Below are 25250 nucleotides of genomic sequence, written 5' to 3'. Positions count from 1 at the left end.
GAGAGTCATGTGCTGTCAGTGTATCTGAATAGGAACAGTATATATTCCTTGTTAGGAAGACATAACATCGACATATCTTGTTTTCGTGTAATACGATAGTTCTTTTGGATTGATTTTGGACAAAATACCGTCTTTTATTGTTTCTTTTTCAAGAAATGATGATGGTATGTAGCTGAAATAGTGGCAGTGGCAGCTAGCAGGGACACTTCCGGTGTCATGCTAAGGTTCCACTAAAGAAGCCCATGCCTGAGACATTTGCAAGTTAATATTCAACGTCCTTTAAATTTTCAGCCCTCACCTACAGTCTTCTGAAATGTAGCTAATTATTCACTGCCGATGTGAACGGGAACAAAAGCTGATGAAATGCCTCAGTTATTCTATCTTTATCCTTTTAATCAAACCAGACTCTATTCTCGCTATCCTCATGAAATAAACAATTAATTTCTACTTTTCTTTAACAGACCATTACGCCGTTTGTAACAGTATAAATGAAGACAGTTAATGACAGCAGAAGGAAGGCGCTGTGGTGTGCTCGGAGCAAAATGTGATCTCTGCGTACACTACGGTAACCAGGGTAACTATGGGAAGTCTCGCGTTATGATCATTGCCTGTCGAGAGGGGTTGATGCGAGGAAAAGTGGAAAATCGAATGATTGATGCATTTGTAAAACGGATAGTTAGCTATGTTCCGATCGCTATTCGCCGAGTATTATAGTAAAACGTATCAAAATCGTAGGATTTCAATTTACAGCTTGCATTTCCCTCCTTTGCGTGAGGTATAAGGTGGCCCTAGGGGGGTTAGTGATACGGTTGGATATTCGTTAGCTAATTTTGCTAGCCATGCTAACGCTAGCTGGTTAGCTTTGTTTACATCAAGTGCGCGCCTGGGATCTGGTAGCTCATTGCTAACCAGACGAATGTGTGATCCGAGGAGTAGCTCTTCGTTCAGTCAGGCATCGACGAGGACACAGTGTTGGATAGTAAATGGGCTCTATGGCCAACTTGCACTATCTCTCGTGTAAAACGTTTGGCTGATGTCGTAAGCTAACACTAGCTACACAATGCTAACCTTTTGATCATGGATCGTTTGATCATTTGAGTCACTGTTGCCTGTTATGTAGTAGTAGGGATAATGCGAGTAATTATTACCTAGGGTCTTATTGGTAGAAGTACACAGAAACTTGTGATCTGAAAGATTTCGTTGGTGAATAGAGACCGCTACGAACCGGTGATGCTAACTGTAGCTAGCCACCCGCTGAGCTAACGTTGTGCGCGTTTAGTAATAAGCATGTTTTAGCATGTTCGTTGTCTATTTTCGTGTCTGTTATTAATTCATATGTCTGCATTGACACACTGGAGTGGCTGATTGTTGCTCCGCGAGGCCAGTTCATTTTTCCTCCATCCACCCTGAGACTTGGCTATCTTTAGCTCCGTCGCAGCTAGTGGCTGGCTTTTTTCCTGGGCCGTGTTTTCCCTGAGGCTGCGGAGTACCCGCTATGAACCCCGTTAATGCAACCGCCCTGTACGTGTCCGCCAGCCGGGCCGTGCTGCAGTGTGACCCGAGGCAGCCGAACACCTTCGCAGATATGTACACGTTACTGCCCTTCTTCCGACAGTCCCTCGCATGCCTTGTGTGTGGTAAGCATCCTGAAAATATTACACTATTATGGCAATACATGTGACTCGCTCTAGTGTTGTTCTGTGTCCCCACATTGAAAGATCATCATCCGTGTTCGTACCGCAGATCAGTTTCACTTCACTAAAACCAATGAGTGTTTCATAACCTTACTATACATATTGACTAAAGTGTTCGTGGGCGTGCGCGTGCTCGAAGCTGTTGACACGGTTTGTCGTGCTCACCACCGTGGTCTCCTTAGCAACCGAGGCTGAGCCCCAGTCATCTGTCCTCTTGTCAAGACAGATGACTCCTCTGTCCTCTTGTCAAGACAGATGACTCCTCTGCTGTTGTGTCTTGTTGCAGAGCCATGCGTTTTCTCTTCATGCTTTATTTACTAACTCCACTCAGCTAGTGGAATATCATCTCTGGCACAGCTTGCTTGAGAGATGTGCAATACTGACAGAATGATATAGCAATAGATCAGACCCGTGCAGATTATGTGATGGTGCTTTTCAGCGTGATTATTTGTGTTAATGCAATATGTAAGCAGTATGTAAACAGTAAAATCAGTTATGTGATCAGTAATATGAGTCTTTGTTTTATTTCCATAATCTGGGACATAAGAAAAAAGAAAAAAGAAGCACCAACATTTAAGGTATAGAAAAAAATCCCAGATGAGCCACAGATCATAATATTGGTATTCGTTTCCCGACTATGCTTGAAATGCAAAGTGTTGGTACTGAAACAGTTGGTTGATAAATTGATTATTTATTCGACAATATTATTCAGGATATACCTTGAAAATCGATAAAGTAATTTTTCAAGCAAAAACTCCAACCATTCTCTGGTCCCGGCTTCTCAATGTGGGGATTTGCTCATTAACTCTGTTTCATATGATCTTAAATGGAATGTCTTTTGTACTCTTGTAAAGTAATTGCTAACGGTAATTACATCTGTAATAGAGGCTTGATGGTGAATGGAAATGACTTCTGTGGTCGTTATTTGTTTGTGCCATTGTTGCTGTACAGTGGATAAACATTTGCTTTAACAGCTTGCTCTTTCCTTTGTGTGTCTCAGGTAAACTGCTCCAGGATCCCATTTCCCCAACACATCCAGAGTGTCAGCATTATGTCTGCCTGGGCTGCAAAGGCCAGAAGATGCAGATCAGGCCGTCGTGCAGCCGCTGTAAGGACTATTCCTGCTTCCAGGAGAACAAACAGCTCTCTCTGCTGGTACAATGCTACAGGAAGCTCTGCCTCTATGTAACTCATTCACCTTTGCTGCAGTTGATCAGCAGCCATGTAGGAGGGTCTCCGGAGGTTATGGCCTTGCTTGAAGAGGTGCTCATGTCACACGAAGAGGAGATTGAGACAGAGGACCCAAGCCTTGCACAAGAAGATGCAAATCCCTCTGCCTCTCAGTCCCTTACTCCTACAGAGGCACCACCTGCTCCTGCAGAGCTCTCAGCTGTACCCCAGAGCTCCTCCTCTGACCCTCTGTGTTCCAATGGACCGCAGGAATGCAATGGAGAAGTGCTGGAGGACTTAGATCCCTCATCTCCCGAGCTGGAAGTATGTGAGTTGGTAGAGGAGCAGCAACAGGCAGGTCTGTCTGTGTCCAGTACTGGTTGTGGTGGTCTTGAGCTGAGTCCGACCACTGGACCTTTAGCCCCAACTCCAGGCACTGTGTGCTCACTCAGGGATGGGGAATCTAGCAGCAGGGAGCTGGAGGAGGGGGAGGTGTTGCTTCTCAGTGTGGAGGAGGTGTTACAGACTTTGGATCCCCTTCAGCCCGGTCGAGATTCTTCTCATGTACAGCCAGAAAGAACGCACACTCGCACACACATAACCACGGACAGAGCACACGCTCAAATGTACATTCAGCTGGATACAGCTCACAACTACACACAGATTCGAACAGACAGGAGTAACACAGTGGCAAGCCATGGTCCTCACATACACACATCCTCCTTCGATCCCCCTCCAACCTCCAAGCCCCCGCCAGTCCGCCTTAAACGTAAGCGATCTCGTTCAGAGAGCGACAGGGAAAAGGTGAAGCCCCTCCCTATCGCCTCCATCCTGCAGGGCTCCTCCTCACACTTAAACACTCCAAACCCTGCTCAGACGCTGCACACACAACCACCCACGCCCTCCTTAACTGTACCAGCACACACATACTCGTCTGTTCCTAACGGGGCGCCTCCCAAGCCCAGTCGCCCCGTGCAGAACCACAGTAAGGGTGCCAGAAAGCATGTCGACCCGGGCCCTAAGAAGCCTCATGCGAAGGCCCGCAGCGGTGCAGGCTCCAAGACCAAGGAGGGAAGCAAAGACCAGCGGTTGATGTCAGGCTGCCTCGTGCCCCCAGCGCCTGTCAGGCCTCCGTACAAGAAGCCAGTGGAAAAGAAGGGCTGCAAGTGTGGCAGGGCCACTCAGAATCCATCTGTGCTGACCTGCAGGGGGCAACGCTGTCCCTGCTACTCAAACCGCAAGGTGAGACTATCGCCATTGTATTTATGGGACTTTTTGGGTCACCTTTTCACTGGTTTTACTGATACCCAGCTAACTTTTTCTATTAGATTGGCACTTCGGGTGCATACTGACATTATTATTGTTATAGCCTTTTCTTTTTTGTGTGTAACATTACAAAAACTGCCACCTGTGACGTGATCTGAAAACTTCTTTTTGAAGACAAGAACATAGCCTAAATTGCCTCTTTTCATTGAATCAATGCACTACCACACGCTTCTTTATTCCTCTGAGCAGAAGTCATTCTGCAGCTTTCATGTGACGTTGGCGTGAGGCAGATCGACTCATGTTCCTCCTCTGTTTTTTGTCATCTCTCTCAGGCGTGCTTGGATTGTATCTGTCGAGGTTGCCAGAACTCCTACATGGCCAATGGTGAGAAGAAGCTAGAGGCCTTCGCCGTGCCAGAGAAAGCCTTGGAGCAGACGCGGCTCACGCTTGGCATCAACCTCACCAGCATCACGGCGGCCGCGGCACTCCGCAACCCGGCGACCACCAGCATCCGTGCGAACACCCTCCTCAATGTCGCGACAGCAACGGGGACCCCCGTGACCACGGCCTTCCTGTCCCCCAGCCCCCCACAAGAGCCCAACTACGAGGACAGCCTGGAGCTGCTGATTGGATGAGAGGCTGGGACTCCAAAAGAAAAAAAACAAAACAGACAGCTTGGTGCTGATTGAATGTGATGGTTGATCATTGTGTCTGTCAGACAACCTGTACCTCCCCCCCCAGAGGGGAGGCAACCTAAGGCAGCTATGGGTCTGTCCTGTCCTGTAACCTGCTCTTCTTCTTCTGTGTTGGAAAATGCTGAGTAGTAAGACTAGCATGGGTGTGCCAAAGCCTCCTGTATTGTGCCTGTGCGCCGGTTTGTATTGTTGCCTGCCTGTAGTTAAACACTTATACTCGGTTCCAAGGCTGTTCTGTACTTCAGAGGTGCTTTTTGTTCATAGACCACAGACATACTGTAAGAGGCAATAGGAACCCATACCAGGTTTTGTGTTTGTCAATGTGTGCGCACGATTATAGAGCTGAGTGTGTGCGCATGTGTGATTTTTGGTGCATAATGATAACAAAACCCGTATCATTGTGTCTCCGTCGCCCGTCGCAGCGTTTTCCCCGTTTGCGTATAACTCCATGTATGTTTAAGAAATGCATAGTTGGTATTAGGACGGCCCTTACTAATCTTAACCCTGTATATGTTCACACCTTAATCGTGAATGAATCTTAATGACTAATCCACGTTCTGAGAAGTTCTGTCTCACACCAGACTGTATGCCTTTTCTATCTCGTTAACTCGCTCAATCCAAGTACTGTCGACCGATAATGAATTTGTCTTAATGAACTTGACTGATGCAGGCATTGTACAGGCAGCAAGATAATGTCTAAGCACTTGGCTGGCTCCACGGTTTCTGTATGTGTGTGTGAGAGTGTGTGCGCCTGCTGAGATTTACTGTAATGTCAGCGGGGAGGCAGATGGTGGGTTGTAAGCACTTAGACTGATTGATTGGCCAAACTACAAGTAAAACCAATCCTGGTTATCATAGCAATAGGAGCACAGAGAAGGAGCCTCCCAGCTCTCGTGCACACACGCAGCTGTTTACAGTATTGCCATTTATATAGACTATAACTGACTGTCTTCTAAAATATTTCACCGTTATGTTTTGACTGTGGGATTGTCCATGACTGTGTGTGTGTGTGTGTGTGTTTAGACAAACTGAAGCCATAGGTTGACATTAACAGACGAAATATCCTCTGCGTGTGCATTTCTTCCCCCGGTGTAGTGTCTTGACTGCTTAGAGACCAACTCAGAGGCTATTTTTGATACCAAGTGTTTGAGATTTGGTACCACTGTCTTTTTGTGTGTGTGTGCGTGTGTGTTTTGGTTAAAGCACCTTGAAGCCCTCCTATAACTCAAGAGGCTGTGTATTGTCTGTGTTTGTGTTTACTGTCTCAGCTGTAACTACAACATGTTTGTCAGTCCAGTCATGGTGACCAAAAAGAGACTGAAGGAGAGGACTCAGGCAGACCAATCAAACACCTTGGTTCTCCACTCATAGACCAGGAAGCAGCAGGTGGATTACAGTATGATCAGCAGATATGATCTATCTTCCTGCGTGTGTCTGTTTCAAAATGTATTTCTGTTGGGCATTACTTGAACCCTGATTAGTTTTTGGTATTGTTTTTTTTATGTAAAGACTCTTGTTTGAGGAGTGACTCTTATTATTGCTGAAACATTCACTGCCATAATATGGAAACATGTAATACAACATGAATTAAATGATAGTTTTTTACTTTTTCAGTTTTGTGTCTTTTTGTGTAGGGGGGATATTTGATCGCAGGTGGGTGGCTCAACACGTGAACCATCACTGAACACGGCTGTGGATGGAGATCTGCACCTCAGGCTAACAGATTTTTTTCCCTTCTTGCACAAGCTAGGAGGAATCAGGGAAACAGCGTATGTCAATAAAATGGAGAATTATTGTAAATCCACTCTAATTCCCCATTCAATGAAGAGGAAGACTGAGGATAACCTAAAATTAAATCTGTACAGGAACTTTGAGAGCCTACAATTATGCTAGTTAGCGGGCTGTACGTAGGACAGTGGTACTTTGAGCTAAATGCTAACATAAACACAACGACAAAGGTTATACTTGTTTGGAAAGTCTAATACTTACCATGTGTCCCCTCCCCTCTTATTGTGTTAGCATGCTAACACTTGCAAATGAGCACTGATGGGAATGTCATTTAGTTTTGCAGCTACTGGTGCTAAACTAAGTGACAAATGTCCATCTCATGATGGTGCCAGAGGAAAAGTGTCACTGGGATTCCTCCATTAATGTCTGTACAGATTTTCATGGCAATTCATCCAACAGCTGCTGAGCATTGCCTGTCCTGGAGCTGGCTAGCGTGGCTAATATGTGATGGAATATGTGGTTTGTGCTTGTTATTACCAAGACCTAGAAAACATACGGATTTTTAGCTTCGGTCTCTTTTCATACTCGGGCCATTCATGCCAGACCAGAACTTCTGCCCAAGGCCGCGGGACATCGTGATCGGTGTCACGCCACACGCTCATTCAAAACACTGCACAAAGAGGAAATTCAGGGAAAAGTGCTGTAAACAAAAAATAAGCTTCATTTATATTATCGAACATCTAAAATCTTGTGGCATGTGCTTGTTTTTAATAAAAGACCAGTTAAGTGTCCAAGAGCGCTGTCATTTCCTGCAGATGACAACTCGACTCTTCGCCGTTCTCAATAGAAGGCATTCACACACAAGGGCGCATCGTTTAATCTGCATCTGTCGTACAGTTCCAAATGTCCTGTGCTCTGAACGCACCGTGTAATCCACGTTTGGCTGTCACACAGTACGTTCTGTTCACCAGCCTTTAAAACAGACTTAAGAACCCCTGTGAATGCTCTAAATGCACAGCAAATGGCTCTTCTTTCACGCCGCGATGGCCCACTGAGAGTCCACCGCTGCAGCTCAGTTTGATCAGATCCCTGCAGCTCCGTGGTCCCGAAGAAGTCCTTTGCACTCCTCGCAGTCCGTTCTTCCTCTCCAGTCCTGTACCCTCAGACAGCCGCTCATATTGCCAAGCAAACCCCTGACACTTGGGTTAACTTCTGTTCACATGAGCTCATCTCATCCCAGTCTTGGACACTTCTATCTGCGGTTCCCTCTCTTTAGCCAACAAGGAAGGCCCCGAAGTAGCTAGCCCTCCCGTCCATCTCCATGGAGCTGGCATTGCTCACGGTGATGAAGAGGCGATCGGCAGGCTGCAGAAAGGCAGTGCCGGCCTGATGCAGGGAGAAGAGACCGGGCTCCTGACCCCGAGGCCAGCAGGCACTGCGGGACGATTTCATCAGCAGGATGGGCACCGTGTAGGAACTCATCTGTGGACCAAGAACGAAAGCCTCAGAAACAAAGCACTGCACTATGTGTTATCAGCATACAGCACTGATTTACAGCAGAAGCACTTTTCTGATACAGTCTGAGATCTCTTGCTTTTGGTGCATTCAAGGACATGCAAAGAAAAATCTCATTATGCTCAGCAAACAGATGTGACTTTGTCCAGCCTGCTTGTGTTCTGTTGACCAGACACGTCGAGCCGTAAACAAAAGTCGGCCATTACTCTCTGTGTAATGGATTTTTAATCCATGGACGTTTTATATTTGTCAAACATTTCCACATGTAAGCAAGCAAGCCTGGAAACTAGAGAACTTTTTTGGCAAGCGGTTTTCATACAAGCGAGCGGGCGCCATCTTTGAATCTGTTATCCAACTCCTATAATACATCCATGATGTAAAGAAGCAGATAGCTCGCCATGCAGAAAGATTATGTCCTGATTCCTATTCCTGCAAAACGGAGCTCAGATTGGTTGACTGTTTCTCCAAATGCTGGAAATAGCCTTCAAAGAGCAGTTTGCAAAATGAAATTAAATCCTTGTCTGCTGTTGCTACAATATACTATTAAATTTAGTATATCGTGCACATTGTACACTGTGGAACAGAGACGCAGCTGTGGACACTGTGGTCTATATGGCTTTGATTGTTTCTTGGATCGAAAAGGTTGCCTTTTGGCAGCAACTCTCAGCGCTAGAGGCTGAAGTGTCCTTGAACACTCTGAAGATTTAAGATGTTCCTGTGATGGATCATCTGTCTCAAGCGTATTCATGTTCCAGGTATCCTCTGATAGGGTGCACAGACCTTCTTGTAGATATACTGGACAAGCTGTGCTCCTTCCTCCCGTGTTTCCTCTGTCTCCTCCGTGGAGGGCAGTCTGAAGTAGGTCTGGGCGTAGACGTAGTACAGGCCTGCTCGGGGCACCAGCAGCTCCCCCCCCCTCAGCTCCATGTTCTGCAGGAACGACAGACCTCTCTGGCCCTCCCACGCTCTGATTCGCTCCCCCAGATATCCCCTGCTGCTCCGCGAGCCTGCCACAGCACACAAACAAGCAGGAACACACAAATAAATATGACAATTAAGGCCATTCGCTCATTGTAAGGGTGGGAGCGTTGGCTGAGCATAATCAGCCACTGCGATTCAAACCAGAAACAAATGTCAAGGAAACTGTCGGTCTGAAAATAAGGCTCACAGATGGGCTCGCGGAGCGGCGGCTTCTTTTGAGTTCACTGAGTCTCACATTAAAAATCACCAGAGGGAACAGACTACATCCATCATTGCTGAGCTTTGTATGTGTGTGATTGTCCAACTTCTCAGTTTTGTGGAATTCAGAAATGTATTCCTCATGAGCGAATGAAAACCTGCCAGCAATTTCCATGAAGATACCAAACGCAGCAATGTCAGCCCATCTCTCATTCATTTCAATACATACTCTCATTTAAATTTACCTTTTAAAAAAGTTATTCCTAAAACATCTGGGCACTGTAGTGTTTAACAACCTTTGCTCAAACAGGAGTAAACAGTCAATTTATTGGGGACTATTTTCTGCAGCGGATTAACACACATTTCGTGCTCCAGACTCAAAACTAGAGTGTTGAGGTTTATTTCTGCATGGTGTTGGAAGATCGTGCAGTGTCTCACTGATTAGATTAGTTCATTACTGCTTTTGGTCATGTCGTGATTTTTTTTTAGAATAAGAAAAACAGAACATCACCACACTTTTATGTTGAAACCAACAGTGAAGAATTCAAAAGCCCTTGACTTTGGCGCCCTCCAGTGGTTGTATGAAAAAAGATGTGGTGGCAGCGGGTAAGGCATGCATGCCTCCTCCCCGCAGACCTCCCAGAGGACACTGAGATGAAAGGTCTGAGGGCAACACTAACTGCTCTCATTATGCCATCAACATCAATTTCAATGCAGATTTTAATATTTGCAAACAAAAACCTTTGAAGAAAAAGAAGAAGAAGAAGAAGAATACCTCTGAGTTTTGATGTTCTGTGCCTGAGTCTTGTCTCTCTTTTGGAACATAGGAGCGAGATAAAGCTGCTTGGAATAACTCTAGAGATATTTAGGATGGAAAAATGGACCTGTCAAGTAAGACTCCAAAAGCAACTGGATTTTATTCATAGCCCCCATGAGAGCAGACTTTATTTGATCTCACTGGTAACCTTGTTTTGAGTTACTTATTTAAGTTCTGACTGGTTATTGATGATTATTTCTGTGACAGCAGCACAAACCACCATGTAAACTGTTCCACCTATAATTAAGTTGTATCAGAGTCCTCTCTGAGTGAGCATGTGAGCCTCATCTGGCTCTGCTTATCCCAGGCAATTTGTCAGTACTGTCCTTAAGAGGATGATGTGTCTCTACTGATCGCTGCGAAATTTATGTGCTTTTTCTGGACTCAAAACAAACAAAACTGGAAGGACATTTGTTTTTACTTTCACTAATGCTGTTATGCAGATGTATTTTCCTGTCCATTCCAAATAAAGATACAATTTAAAAAAGAAAAAACAAATTGAGAAATGTGCAGGCACAGGATGGAGCGAAACCAGACGCATCTGCAACCGTCTCAACTAAAGAGAAGGGAAGTTAAACTCGGCTGCAGAGTACTTGCATCGTACAAAATCTAATTATGATGGTTGAACAAGCTTCTAATTTTGTGGCAATTAAAGCAACTTGAGTTAACCGCGTGGGGAGGGATGTTTTTCCTCCTTGTTATAGACGTGTGTTTGCCTGCATTTGGGGATAAAATGCACATCTGCGTAGTCAGAAAAGGTGAAGCCTAATTGAGACATGTCAAAAAGACAACTGGAGGACACTTGACAAGAATAAAGCAGCTGCACATCTGCAGCCCAGGAAGCCTTGAAGCACATTCCTCACCTCTGGCCCCGGAAAGGTATGAGTGAGGCAGCACGGTAGCAGTCGCAGGCGTGTGAACGTTGTGATTATATGTCACGAAAATCACACGCCCTGTGTTCAAAATGTCACCTTCCAGACGTAACTGACTCCACATACTGGATATTTTATCTGGATCCTCACCGTCTGCGGTTGGAGGCTCTGTGGACGAAGCGACGCCGGTCACATGTGCAGCGACTTTAGGGAGAGGGTCCCCACGGACCCCGGGCCTCAGGTCAGGCAACACTCCCGTCAGCTTATCTGTGAAAACACACACAGAGGACATTTTCAGTGGAAAAAGACACACTTACTCCTATTAGCAGTAACTGATAGTCAAGGGCGGCATTGTTCTCACCCCTCATAGCAGTGGTTATCTCCTTCTGGAATCTGTCAGCCATCGTCTGAAAGACAAACACCCAGAGAGAAAAAGAGAGTGAAACAGCGGCGAGTTAAAGCAACATGTCCTCTTCGGTTATTATCATGCCTTCGTGGTATCTTTAGATTATTAAATCTAAAAATACAGTCACCAGGGACCCCCATGAACCATTCAGTCCTCCCTCTGGGCCGGTCAACTCTTACATCCTCTGTTGACCTGTAATAGCAGTATTCCCCTCTGGGTGAGTCAGTGTTATTTAGAAGTCCAGTGGAGGACCATCATTCTCCCCCCGCCAATCAGCGGCGCCTGAGCAGCTGCACCTAAATTAGAAGTTTCATGTCTGAAAACGCTGCAACACTGAGGACAGAACATCTACTTTGTGGACAGTCCTGTAAGAAGTGGCCACTGGTGTCTTAAATAGGACCAAACGAACGCCCCAAAAATAAAGTTCTAGGGAACACAAAGAGAAGAAAAATGAATCAAAAACCTTTTCTATGTGGTAGTGGAGCTGTTGTGTGACTTGCCAGCAGGGGTCGCTCTTCTTGTCCTCCGCCGAATCTTCGAAGTGCGAGTGCAGATTTGTGTTAATGAGACAGGAAACGCTGCTCCGGGAGAAACTCTCCTGCATCTGCGGACAGAAAAGAAGTCAAATCAAGCATTTTCTGGATTGATCGATTAATAGTTTCTTCTGTAAAATGTCGTCTCAGAACACAAAGGCAAATGTCTCGTTTGGTCAAACCATCTGTCCAAAATCCAAACATATTCATTTACTGCAGCCGGATCTGACAAACAGGGTTCACAGAGCTTTTTCAAAGTAAAATTCAAGCACTTTCAGACTCTCAAAGCCTTTATCATCACGTCTAAATATGCTAGGCTACAGTACATGTAATTGTGAAAAATAAAGTTTTAAAAAATTCCTTTATATCCTCAGAAATCAATGCACCTGCATGTTGTTTCTTTATCTAACTGTTCATATTAACTTTGTATGTTTTCACCCTGATTATTCAACGCTCCCTGATCAATCCCAGCAGACAAACACGACGATGGGATCAAATATCAGAATATTTTTGTGTCGATGAAACACCAGATTATGTTGAAAATCTAACATTTTTTCAAGGCATTCAAATGGAAGCCTAGCCCTGACTTTGAACACATAACTGTTGAACAAAACAGCAAATATTTGGCATTTTTTGTTTGGAAAATGGCCGAAACATGGACTTGAATCAAACTAGCAGGTTAATTCAGTGCTGGGCTCAGGACATTTTCTCCACAGCTGGCTGAGTACAGTACCAACACAGGTGGATGCCAGTTAGGCCTTTAATGTGCAATTAACTGTGAGGGGCACAGGTGAGGTGGGCGTTTTACTGCCACTCAGCCAATCAGAGCGCAGCAGCTTCCTCTGCTTGTCATAACTTCTGCCCAAAGCCTGAAACATGTTGCTTTAGGGTGTCACAGCTGCCTCACTCCTAACAAGTCTCACTTCCTGCCATTGTGTGCTGCTCTGCCAACTTTCTCCTCTCTCATTGTCTGGCGTTAGAGTGGCAGAAAATGTTGCATAACTGGGACTTTTACCTCATTTCACCAAATAAACCTGATCGATCCTGCAACATTCAAGCCCTGAGGGAGCAGGAAGTGTGTCTCAGGCCTGTTCAAGTTGATCATGGCTGCTGTAATAGTTAAACATTAATGTCTGTGGTGACAAAGAAGACTTCATTTGATGTTTTATAGCCATAGACACAACAGCCTCCACCTGATTACCCTGCAGACTCTTAAAATTGTGTCACTGGTCTGGTATCCCCGCAGAGATCACTGTGAAGCTCTGTGCTGCAAACAAAGTTCATTTCTTATCATTAAAACATGTGTGAGACCTAAAAAAATCCAGGTATCGGGCAGTCAGTTGGATGCCATCATTGCGTGCTGGATGAAGGGGAAGACAAACGCGTATCTTACCGTGCTCAGGACTTTGTTGAAGTACACAAAACTGACGGCAACCGCGATGGTCTGGAGGAGGATCGCCGCGAGTGTGACGAGCCCCAAACACTGCAGAGAAACCGAAACGGCCATATCACAGCGTGATAAGGAGAAGTTCCGAGGAGCAGGCGAACTCTTCCAGCAGGGAGGACAAGTCAGATCAGGCTCCGCTGCATTTCTGCTGCTCAGGAGGGAGAGAGAGGGGGAGGGAGGGGGGAGGAAAACAGAGCAACAGCTTGTAGGTGGAGCAGAGAGAGAGAGAGAGAGAGAGAGAATGGGGAGAGGAGGTATGGAGGGTTGGAGCGGCCTCGGTCTGTCACTGTTCGTGGATAGGAAGGGAGAGAGTCCGATGCTGCTAATGCATGTCATGACGTCTTCAAGAGCTGTCGGAAATGTGCAAACTCTGAGCTGAGACCACATGTATTGCAACCCAAACAAGAGGCTAATGCTAATAAACACCACATGAGCTGCCTGAGTGTGACACTTAAAAGTCAGATGGAGGCTTTTTAATGATTCCCTGAATGCTTTTAATATTTTCCTCAGTCTTTTGGTCCGCAAGCCATCAGCAAGACAGCGCGGGGTTTCATCACGGCTCCAGCAGATTGTTTACAAGTGTGCTTCAGGGTTCATTTAGTAGCTTAGCTGCTCTGGAGCTTTTAGTCATATGACATTGACTTCATGGGCAGATAGGCTGAACTTTAATTTTTCCCTGTTAACATTTGAAATTGTAAATCCTGTAGTTATGTGAAGCAGATGCGAATAGAAGGCAGCTGTCTTTTGGTATTTGACATTGTTTATTTGTCTCTGTGGTCCAAAGTAGCTTTGTTCCACTGATGCCTACATTAGGGACAATTTGTAACTGGGGTCATGTACTTATTACTTCCTGCCAGAGGAACGTTAGTGCCTTACAAGTTGTTTTTATGACTGCCAACCTCCAAACTTGGGGCTGCTGAAGGCCCTGGAAACAATCAGTGGTAAGAAGTGATGTGTTTCATGAAGATATTTGACATTTTCTGAATTTAGATATGTTCTGTTGGTGTCTAACAGCTGCAGCTAAAGCAAATTAATATAAATTAAATACTGTATTTTACGTTGTGTGACCAAAAGCATTTGAATGTGCGATGAGTTGCATGTATGGATCAGGAGTCAAAGCTCGACTGGAGCACCTGAAGGCAGCATCACTGCAAGAGGGTTGCAGGTAGCAGATAATCAGCATCTGAAAGTGAGATGAAAACAGGCCCTTTTTCTTCCCTTTCCTGCCATTGTGAAGTGATCTGAGAGAATGCTGGCCGATTAGTGCCAAATGACCCGCCATTGTTAGTGCTTCAGCTTCGCCCCAAGTCGTGTTCGTCACAAGGGAGTCATTCAATCTGCAGAACTTAACCTTGAGTGATTCCCGCTGGTTCCTCGACTTTCATTTCTTCACCTCTAACCCATGCCCCATTGTCAGTGTAAGGAAGTGAATTGGATTGTGCGTGACCCTCCCATGTGATACATACAGTATTCGCACGGGCACAAACGCTCCCGTAGTGTTCGCACAGGTCGGCGGTGCCATCCCAGATTAAACTGTCAACGCTGGGAGGGTGAGCGAGGACAGCAGAACAAAATAAGTATTTAGCTTGCTTCCTTTACTGATTACATGTCAAAATGCGGAAGAGAAAGAGAAGAGGTGCCCGTGTTCCCATAAATTAGTCTATTCCCAGGCTTGTCAGAGAGAAGTCGAGGAGAAGGTGAGTAATATCTGAAGACTGCGTGGCCTCGGGCAGGAAAGACGACACCCTGAGAGACATGCCTGTCTGCAGTCCCATGGCAAACTGACAAGAGAGACGGTGTGTGGATGGAGTTATTGCAGAAATTACAATTATTCAAAACTATGGTCTAAACCTTTCCACCTATTTCTGCTATTTCTTCCTCCAGGTCCAATGAACCGGTGACCTTTGACCTCTGTCAGGCATGTCCACATGCAGCAGGCCCTGACTGGCTTTAATCATGCTGCTGTTTTGAAACCAAGAGGCATAGTCTGACATTTTGAGAAAGTGAGTTAAATGAGACGATTGATGGTGCTGTCATGTCTTTTATAAGAAGCTGGAGCCAGCAGCCAGTTGGCTTAGCTTAGCATAAAGACTGGAAACAGTGGGAAACAGCTAATCTGTCACTGCACTGTCAGAGAAGGCAATAAAATCTGCGTACCAGCACCTCTAAAGCTCACTAATTATCATGTTATATCTCATTTGTCTGATCCTTTGAAACACCAAACTGTAAAAACGTCAGGTCCTGGTTTTATGGGGATTGTGTGAAAAACTATTTCTGTGACGTTATCGTATTCTATATTAATGAGATAAAATTACAAACAGTAGCACTAAATTACATATGATCACGGTTTCCTGTGAATTCTTCCTACGTGAGATTTATCTGCCACTAACCATGAAAAGGGATATACAGGAAGGAAATCACAAAACGTAAATACGTTGAATAGCTACTGCTGCAAAAAAATGTTGACCACAAAAAGGATCAAAAACAGGTTTCATTTCACGACCTTACAACCCCGGCACAGGGGCATCATTTCAGTTAACACCAACATCATTGAAAACGTCTGTCTTGCTGGGAGGAACACGGTGTGGCGAAATTGTTACACCCTATGACTCAGTGCAAACTGCTTTCCAAACCCGAAATCTGAAATCAGTTATAAAAACAATTGAAAACAGGAAAGCATGAGGACAGCCGCTGCATCTCTGGAAATGAAAGCAGTTTCTCCGTGAAGCCAAGAGCTGGAATAAAACATGAGGACATATAACGGATTTAAAGGACAGATCACGCTCCATCCACCGCCCTCTGCCCTCCACTCCCCTCTCCCCTCCCCTGAGGCTTCTCCTCCCAGCGTTTGTCCCGCTAAAGTCATGGAATCTCCCTAAATTCCCGTCTGAGCACTACAGCTGCTCATTGTCTCATTTGTACAACAAGGGCTGGTGCTGAAAAATGCTACAGCAGCACAATGCACGCAGACAGCTGCCAATGGCCTAGTTAGACAGTGGAAGGGTGTTTCCCTGATAGGAAACTACTGTATGTGAACATGGGAGCGTAGAAACAGAGCCAGAACACACAGGCTAATATTTAATATCCTTCATTTCCATCAGCTAACATTTTAATGCTGTTTAACCATCTAATTTGCTCATAAGAACCACCAGAATCAGCATTTCATGTTGTTAAAGTTAAATGTAGGTATGAAGGTTAAGAAAGGATGTGTTCAAGTCCCTCCAAATACAATATCACACGGCGGTGCTGGCCAGATCCTTCACTCAAGTACAGCAATGTAAAAATACTTATTGTAAGGAAAAGTTGTGGGTTCAAAATGATACTTATTATCAGCCAAATGTACTTAAAGTGTCAAAAGTACAAGTATTTGACATGCAAACAAATGGGTTCACGATGATATGTTTTATTATTGGATCATTATCACCAGTGCATTCTTGTTGCATTTCATTGTTTCAGCTGGTTGAGAAGCAACTAATTTCTACTTAATGCACTGTTGTGCGGTTTAACAATGCTTCATGTTTTGTCAGCCAATCCTAAAAAGTACATTTGCCTCTGGAAGTATTAAGTCGCTTAAAATGGAACAATTCAAACCACAGAAGGTTCATGTTGCTGTCAGTCCACTAGAGGGGGCTGTTGCATTGACTATTGGTGCTGCTGGAATTTGTGGCCCAGAATAAAATCATGTCTGATCATGAAAATGATTGAAAGTTGGTGCAGACACGAGAGCCTTGGGGGGGTCTTTGCATTCTCTGGCAATAGCAATGTAGAGTACACATGCAACATGAATTATCCTTTCAGCAGCTATGTCATGACAACCACACTGGGCACACAAATAGTTATTTTGTGGTATATAAAAATATCTGTTATATGAGCGGGTGTGTCTAACTTGAGGGGAACTTGGCTTCTTATTGATTAAGATATCTGTGATTAGCGGAGGAGGAAAAATAACTTACATTATTTATTTTTCAGTAGCTGGAAATTAATGAATGCATGGAGACTCTTAAAGTCAGTGGTAAAAAGTGATGTGTTTAAGTACGATGTCTGGTATTTCGTCTTTTATTTCACTCTTTCTTAGCTGTTCAAATTTTACTTTTTTGCACTTTTTATCTAAAATGTACCTGTTGTGCTAAATGTTTATCAGAGAGCAGCTGCAGATTGAGTTAAAAAACAACATACACGTCCAAAGCATCAATTCAAGCTTGCTTTTTATGCACGAAGAGCATTATCTCCTGTTGACTCGCTGCAGCTTGGATGTTACTGACATATTTTTTGACTTTCATAAGGCCCATGTTGCCATATTTGACCAGATTCACTTAAATGTAAAACACACACACACACACACACACAAAAAACACACCGTTACAACATCACATTTGATCGTGCATAACATCATCTGGAAGTGGATTTGGGGTTTTTAAGGTGCAAATAAACAGGAATTTGTGCTTGTTTTTTATTGACACTCTTCATTGGTTCCTTCATAAATCATGACAGCGGCAGAGCAGGGACACAGAGGAAATCTGCGTCCCACAAGAAATGCTTCAGAGACGGAAACAGATTTAGAAGTAAAATGACATTATTGGAAGCTCTTGCAGCCTCTCGAATAAATACAGACATCTTAGAAGTGTTGCATGGATGAAATCTGACAGAAATGTCGGACATCTCTATAGCCAGTGCTAATCCCACAGAGCGGATACTGAGGACTGCTCATACTGCTCATTTTGGGGCCGCTACTGACAAGTGAATGTAACTTCAGTGATTCATTCAAGAAAACATTAAACTCACAGGAGACACAGAATTTCCTGTACAGTTGCTTAAGTAGACCTACCATTATAGAACACAATATGAATGATAAATGCAAGGAAAATCAATGAAATAGTGCATTTTGTCAGTGATTGTCAAGTGCCAGTGTTATGCCCCAGACTAGGGGAACCAGGACACAACACAAAAGGGCTTCCCTCTTCCTCCCAGCTCCCAAGAAAGGCCGGTCACAACTTTCTGCAGTCTAATAAGGTTTTTATTTATTTAATCAAGTAACAATGGCGGCGGGGAGGGCATGGCCAAAATAACAAACAAAAGACTTCCATTTTGTTGAATCTTACCTGTCCAAAGTAAAATAAAATAAATGACAAAACTCTAATCCTCCCTAACCAAAACAGGAGAAAAATCAAGTAAACTTAAACAGCTTCCCTCCCCTACAGCTACTCACCTCGTTAGGATAAGGTTAATATTATATTAATAGTATTTACAATAATCACAATAACAGGTAACGAACAAACACAAACTCAGCCACCGGCCACAGCGGCAGCAACACCATCTGACACAGCCCTCTCTTGGAAGCGGAAGGAGAAGCAGGAGAGGGAGACGGTCCACCGACCTCCCCCTTAAGTAGCAGCACCGGCCAATCACGCCTCCCCACCTGTAATAAGGGCAGAGAGAGCAGAGCACACACACACACACACACACACACACACACACACACACACACACACACACACCCTCTTGTGCCCAGGATGACACACAGCATCCAGGATACACTAAACAAATGCAACAAATCATAACAATCATAACACCAGCATCGTCTGTCAGGGAAGACGTTGCCTTGTTGAGGAGCAGGGAGCTAAAGATGCGTGTTTCCTACAGCTGGCTGAGCTGTCAAACACACAAAAAGTCCACAAGAACAGTAAAAAAAGACCTGAAGAAGGCTGCATGGCTTGATTTCTTTGTTGTGAAAAGAATCTGAAACATAGAATATCCTTTAGAAATGTGATCTGTCCCATTTTATGTCACAATGGCAATACCATCTTAGTTTATTGTTGCTGAGATATTTCACTTAAAACCACAAATGTCAACCTTGAGGTGGCGCCAGAGGGAGAATCAGGGGTTAACTAATGTCATTAGGATTTATCCTCTGGGCAAAAGTTCAAAGCAATCAGTTTATAGTTACAGTGATGGACCGACACACAGACTGACATCACCATCTGCTCAGCGAACAGTGTTGAAACGGCCTGGATTGCATCAAACCCTGTTTGTCTATTCTTTTAGCAATGGATTTATGAGGTGTTGTGACAAAACGGGTCCCACAATCACCAAAAACAAGAACATCGTCTTTTGATCGGGGGTCGAACTTTTGATCGGGGGTTTCTAACTTCTAACTATCATACTTTTACAACCTTGTGAAATATTGTGGAAGCAGCTGATGAACTCATCCCTTCATGGAAAGGTCATATACTTATACATATATATATGGACATATACAAATACATATACATATATTCCTCTGCATCTACTAAGAATCGTTGTTTGCTGGTAAGCCCTTATCAGCCCTTCTCACTGCACCCCTTTAAGAATCTTAAAAATATCTTGTAAACTTCATATGCACTGAGGTTTTGTGTGTGTGTATGTGTGTGTGTGTGTGTGTGTGTGTGTGTGTGTGTGTGTGTGTGTGTGTGTGTGTGTGTGTGTGTGTGTCTGCAGGCACATGAGGGCCCTGAGGTTTAATATTATGTTCTTACAGTTAGCAGATGTACACACTCTTAGCAAGTTTGTGATTCAGTGCATTTGTATCAGGGACACACATACGGCCAGAATATGAGGCTGAAGAATCCGTGGAAGCCGTTCTCATAGTGGATGCTGGTCACTTTGACGCCTGCGTCCTGTAAGCGCCGCGTGTACATCAACCCGTCATCCCTCAACACGTCATGCTCACATGTTACAATGTACGCCCGGGGGCATTTAGCCAAAACCTCTGGTCCTGCTAGCAGTGGTGATGCCCTCACGTCCAGCAGCCCCGGCACCTCCTTCACTGCCCCCTGTGAAACTTTCTCTACAATCACACGCTTGTAGTTCTTCTTGTATTTCGGTGGCAGGAGGACGGTCCAGTCTAGCCGCGCCCTCAGCTCTGGGGTGATTTTTGAGTGCTGTAGGGAGCTGTGGTTGTTCGCCAGGCACTGAGAAAGCAGGGAGATGTCACCGGCGAGGTACTGCAGCCAGAATTGGACCAAGTAGGACAGGTAGAGGGGGGGTACAAATTCGTTTTGCATGTAGGAGGGCGTTTTGAAGTCCAGAGCCTGGAGAGCGGGGTAGATCAATGTCTGGACGCTGAATTTCACACTCATAGTGTCATCTACTGAAATCTGGGAAAATATAAAACAACACATGAGGCTTTAATCTCTTGATTTCTGTCTGCAGTGCATACTTTCCTACAGTAGATGGCCTCTGTCTGTACCTCCTGAGCGATCGCGGCAGCCAGGTTTCCTCCAGCACTGTCACCTGACACAGCTATGCGTTCAGGGTCGATGGCGTACCTGGTCAGAACCTCTCGGGACAAAAAGTGCTTGGCAGCAGTAAGGCAGTCTAGATACGGCACTGGGAAGTGCACCTCTGGATACATACGATACCTACACATCAGCAGAACGACTAGATAAATTGATTGAAACATTGGAGCACATGTGATTAAGCACTCTTCCTGTAAAGGGTCACTCCCCCAACGACACATGGAGGTCAGCTGACTTATCTCAAGGAGGACTACTCAAATCGTGAAAGCATCCAAATATGTTTTTATATCAAAGCGCAGATCCGCATCAGCAGTCGTTTCTGTCACTACGAGCAGAAAAACGTCCAAACGGTACATTAGTGTTGCAGGAGAAGAAGCACTTACTCAACCGAGACCACGACGGCGTTGAGCTCGTCGGACATCATCCGGCAGAACATGTCATATACCGCCGTCTCTGAGGATGCCAGAGGGAGATGGAAGAAAAGTTAAGTACCAAAAAGGAGCTTCCTGTTATTTATTTCAAATTTTAGTGGGAGACGTGCACACAGAAACTACAGGTAACACTCTGCATTAAGGTGCACATATTGACCAGTGACTAGCTGCTTGTTAACATGTATTTGTGGCATGTTGGCTGTTTATTGGTCATTATAAAGCTCTTATTAATGCCTTATTCTGCATGACCATATTCTACAACTACTAGGCCATTGTATAAGAGTTTTCCCTCCTTATTTCTGCTTATTGATAGTCAAAAGTATAGTCAGTGTTTTTAATAATAATAAGGGCTTTATAATGAGCAATAAAGAGCCAGTGTGCTGCTAATGTGCATGCTAATAAGAAGCTAGTTAGTGCTGGGTATGTGCATACACTTCACAAACATCTGGACAAAGTTTTTCCCCTTGAAGGTTACATCAGGGCAAATTTAAGACGTTAAAGTTAAGAGCAAGAACGACAGAGAGAAATAAACACTTTGCTGCTAACGCTGGAGGGACCATTAGCACCTTCAGAGCAACAACATTTGTGATTATATGGTTCAGGAAAACATCTATGGTCTCAATTTTTCATCATTTACTGACTTTTTGTAATTCTACTTGAGGACAGCAGGAGAGCCCATACTCACTGGTACTGCCGATGGTCCAGCCTCCTCCATGGATAAACATAATCCCCCTCCTCAGATGACCCTCCCCTCCAGCCGGGGGCTCGTAAACACGGACCGGGACTCCGGTGAAAATAATGTCGCTGACTTTCACTCCGGGCCATTGGCTGGACTCAGAACCGAACAGCCTTATCAGCAAGTCATCGGAGGACTCCATGAAGTACTTGACGTACTCCATGTTACTGCCATAGCCCAGCCAAGTCTTCAAAGAGGACTGAGGACAGAGAGGGGACAGGATGAGGACATGAAACTGCACCTGAGCGTAGTTCCTCACCACACAGGGAAGATTAAAGACATGCGAAAGGGAAACAACTGGAGGACACATTTATCTCACCCAGTCACCTTTGTCCTCCTGCACTGCATCTCACTGATGTGTCTGTCTGTCCTCCTGCCCATAAACATCTCAGACTGTCTCAATAATCAGGTTGAGTCAAGGCCAGCAGACAGCTGCTTAGGACAGAGGAGGCTCAGAGCCAGCCAGCTACACTGAGACGGGATGGCCTTTTCGTAATAACTTCACTTTTCTCATTGTCATTCGCTGAAAATTTGACCAATGTAGTTCTGGCCTCAACCGCTGATACCGAGTCCTAATCTCACTATTAATCTGTAAACCTCACTGTTAGTTAATCATTAAAATGGCTTTTTATGGCAGGCGAGGATTTCTGAAAAGCTGAGTTAGCGGCCTGCTTTGACCAAACCAATGCATCTGATAAAGGCAACAGTTTTATAATAAAGTAAGATAAGATAAAACTTTACTAATCCCACCTCGGGGAAATTAAATTGTTGCAGCAAAGTATGAAAAGAGACGCGTAGAAAGACCCAAAGGACAATAAAAAAGACAGAATGAAAAATAAAAATAAACTATCTATATGTACAATATTATAAGAATACTGCTGCCATGAAAAAAAAACTGACATATTGAGTCAAATACAGATAATAAATAAAGTGTTTGTCCTTCTGCACAGTGAAAAAAAATATACAACACTGTAAAAACTGCGGTATTTTGCACAAGATGTTACGCTCATGTTAGCATAAGCAGTGCAATATTGCCTAATATTGACAAACTGTATTTAATGTGAATCACATTCAAACTGATACCTGATCAGTTTTGCACATCAAAGTCTGGTGACAGATGTTGGGGAGCACTACTGTGTATGTGCAAAAACAAAGAAGTATGAAGCCTTTAGTGGCTGCAGAGGGAGCTGTGCCAAGTCTGATCAAATGCAAGTGATGTCAACACAATAAAATATGCAAACAGTACTATCTGCTTAGATTAAATGAGAGCAGAGGAACATTAATGTGCAATCTGCCCCAGGCAGTGGGGCAATAGCTGATGTCAGTGCTTTTCACCTATAGTGCCCGTTTCAATATGCAGAACAAAGGTGAGGGTGAAGAGTTGATTGTCATCAGTCAGCCTGACATGAACTCCCTGATGGGAGCATGACTGTCAAAATCAAGCTCTTTCACAAAGTTTGCACATTTCATGCTGCTACAAACATGAGAAGAACTTAACCAGAACAGTTCATGCTGTGCCGCAGACTTTTGGTGTTATGGCTCTGCACACCATCTGCCATATGCCATCTGCCATATGCCATAACATCTGCTCAGAAAATACACCAATTTAAATACACGTGTGTGCTTCAGTGTTAATTTCATTCAACACTTGGCTTCAGAAGGTGAGGTCAAAGTCTGTATCTGCACAGGCTCTACTGAGCTGTTGGTTAACGGATGAGTCTTTTATCAATCCCATCATTATGGCAACTCAAAGTTTCTCAAACATGCAGCACATGCAACTTAACGTTTCACAAAACAGCTGCTATCAATGACACTTACCAATGAAACTTTTTATTTTATTTTACTTTGCTAAACAAGTGCACAGAGAAAGGTGAAGCTGAATTTGCACACCTGCTGCATCAGATGCAGTCCACTAACTGCACCCACGGCACATGCACCAGGATTTACCCCTGAATGAAAACATCTCCTCTCACCAGGTGCATCCCCGTCCGAAATCCAGTATCCAGCAGCATCACCTTCCACGGCTGCTCGATGTTGTCAGGTAGCGGAATGTACACATAATAAGCGATGGCCACCGCGACCAGGACCACCGGGAGCAGCTTCATCTTCAGTCTGACAGCTTCAGCATCTTCAGCGCGTGACAGACTCTGCCGGTCTGCTCAGGTCTGCACACACTCTGGTCAGTCACTGGAGAGACTGGGAGGAGCAAGCCAGGCTCCACAGCTTGGACTAGAACTTACTTTGTGGGACCGATATGCACAGCAGAGACGAACACTTCTGTTAAGAATCTTCAAAATAAAACATTCATTCACATAGCGCAGGTTTTTATTTTGAAGGCTGTGCGATAACAGCGTATGGACATCTGAGAAATGAGTTCGTTTTGGGACAGCTGTGAGCACAAAGTTGTATTACATAAATATGACCACGGAGGGGCGCCATAGAGCTGCAGCCAGGGCTCCGCTAATCATTAAATCTGGTTGAATCCATAATGTGTCAGAAAGTGAAAATTAAACCACTTAAAATAGGAAAGTTGGCTCGGAGAACAACTTAAATAATTTCAGTATCTTTGACTATTTCAATTTTTATTTTTTGGAGAAAACAGTGAAACATGTGGAGGCACATATTCAAAGTGCAGCAAAGACATGCTTTCTCTGAATGTATAATTTCTTGAGCTACAGGACATACAGAGCAGATCTGATATTGCAGGAAACTCAGGGTACAAAATAAACTAAAATATATGTGGATTAACTTTTGAAAATATTGCTTATAATTAGTGCTGTCAGGCGATTAAAAAAATTAATCTAATTAATTACAGGATTTGTAATTAATTAATCGAATTAATCGCATTTTAATCTCATATCTGCTAAAGGTCCCCAAATAAAGAATTTGAATTCTAGGACATTACAATTCACTGACATTCACATTACAGCTAGTGAATTCTTTTCATCACTGTAGTTCTCGACGGTAGCTGGAAATTAGAGTCAGATGACGCTATCTGAAACGCCTCTTTTAGGCCCTCGTCTTCCACGATTGAAATCGGCCTGCAGTCAGCAGCAACCCACTTTGCGATTGAGTTTGTCAGTTTTTCTGTCGTGACTCTGCTCATTCGTTTTCCTAACTCAGCAAGTGTGGGTTGGCGGAGTGAGCTCACGGTAGCACTAGCGGCACTAGCAGCAACTACATGTTTAGCGTTTAAATGATAATTCAGGCTGGAGCTGCTACGGTGATAGGAAAATTCTTTTTTACACAAGGTACAAATCACTGCGTTCTTGTTAATAGTCCCGTCTTTGTTCTTTTTTATAAATAAACTTGCCGTTCAAAGGTCCAAGTAGGCTTGCCTCGCTCTCCGGTGTCGCATCCATGTCTGTTGTCACCCTGCTTTTGACTAGTGGCGCAGGTAATATGCGACCTGCCACTGCAGCCTACAGGTTACTCAAAGGGCCAAATTTAAAATGCTTGCGCATTGACTTGCCACTCATGATTAATT

The 25250-nt window shown here is 44.3% G+C and overlaps 3 protein-coding genes across 3 annotated transcripts; 1 reads left to right on the top strand and 2 right to left on the bottom strand.

Annotated features, from left to right (window-relative positions):
- The first annotated feature begins 603 nt into the window (after positions 1-603).
- Positions 604-6437, top strand: LOC139342508 (E3 ubiquitin-protein ligase MSL2-like). Its single transcript, XM_070979642.1, has 3 exons — positions 604-1637; positions 2695-4106; positions 4463-6437. Exons 1-3 carry the CDS (start codon positions 1496-1498, stop codon positions 4763-4765), a joined length of 1857 nt encoding a protein of 618 aa, XP_070835743.1. The 5' UTR covers positions 604-1495; the 3' UTR covers positions 4766-6437.
- Positions 6438-7252: 815 nt separating this feature from the next.
- On the bottom strand, positions 7253-13443 carry LOC139342443 (tumor necrosis factor ligand superfamily member 10-like). The gene is made up of 6 exons (XM_070979534.1): positions 13269-13443; positions 11806-11946; positions 11298-11343; positions 11087-11203; positions 8849-9075; positions 7253-8035 (listed from the first exon to the last, which is right to left on the bottom strand). Exons 1-6 carry the CDS (start codon positions 13380-13382, stop codon positions 7826-7828), a joined length of 855 nt encoding a protein of 284 aa, XP_070835635.1. The 5' UTR covers positions 13383-13443; the 3' UTR covers positions 7253-7825.
- Positions 13444-19885: 6442 nt separating this feature from the next.
- On the bottom strand, positions 19886-23868 carry LOC139341883 (neutral cholesterol ester hydrolase 1-like). Its single transcript, XM_070978592.1, has 5 exons — positions 23737-23868; positions 21713-21962; positions 20980-21049; positions 20548-20719; positions 19886-20455 (listed from the first exon to the last, which is right to left on the bottom strand). Exons 1-5 carry the CDS (start codon positions 23866-23868, stop codon positions 19886-19888), a joined length of 1194 nt encoding a protein of 397 aa, XP_070834693.1.
- Between the last annotated feature and the right edge of the window lie 1382 nt (positions 23869-25250).

Source organism: Chaetodon trifascialis, chromosome 14, assembly GCF_039877785.1.
Source record: "Chaetodon trifascialis isolate fChaTrf1 chromosome 14, fChaTrf1.hap1, whole genome shotgun sequence".
Classification (NCBI taxonomy): domain Eukaryota; kingdom Metazoa; phylum Chordata; class Actinopteri; order Chaetodontiformes; family Chaetodontidae; genus Chaetodon; species Chaetodon trifascialis.
Note: the sequence above shows the minus strand (reverse complement) of the source record. Positions and strands in the feature narration are given on the sequence as shown.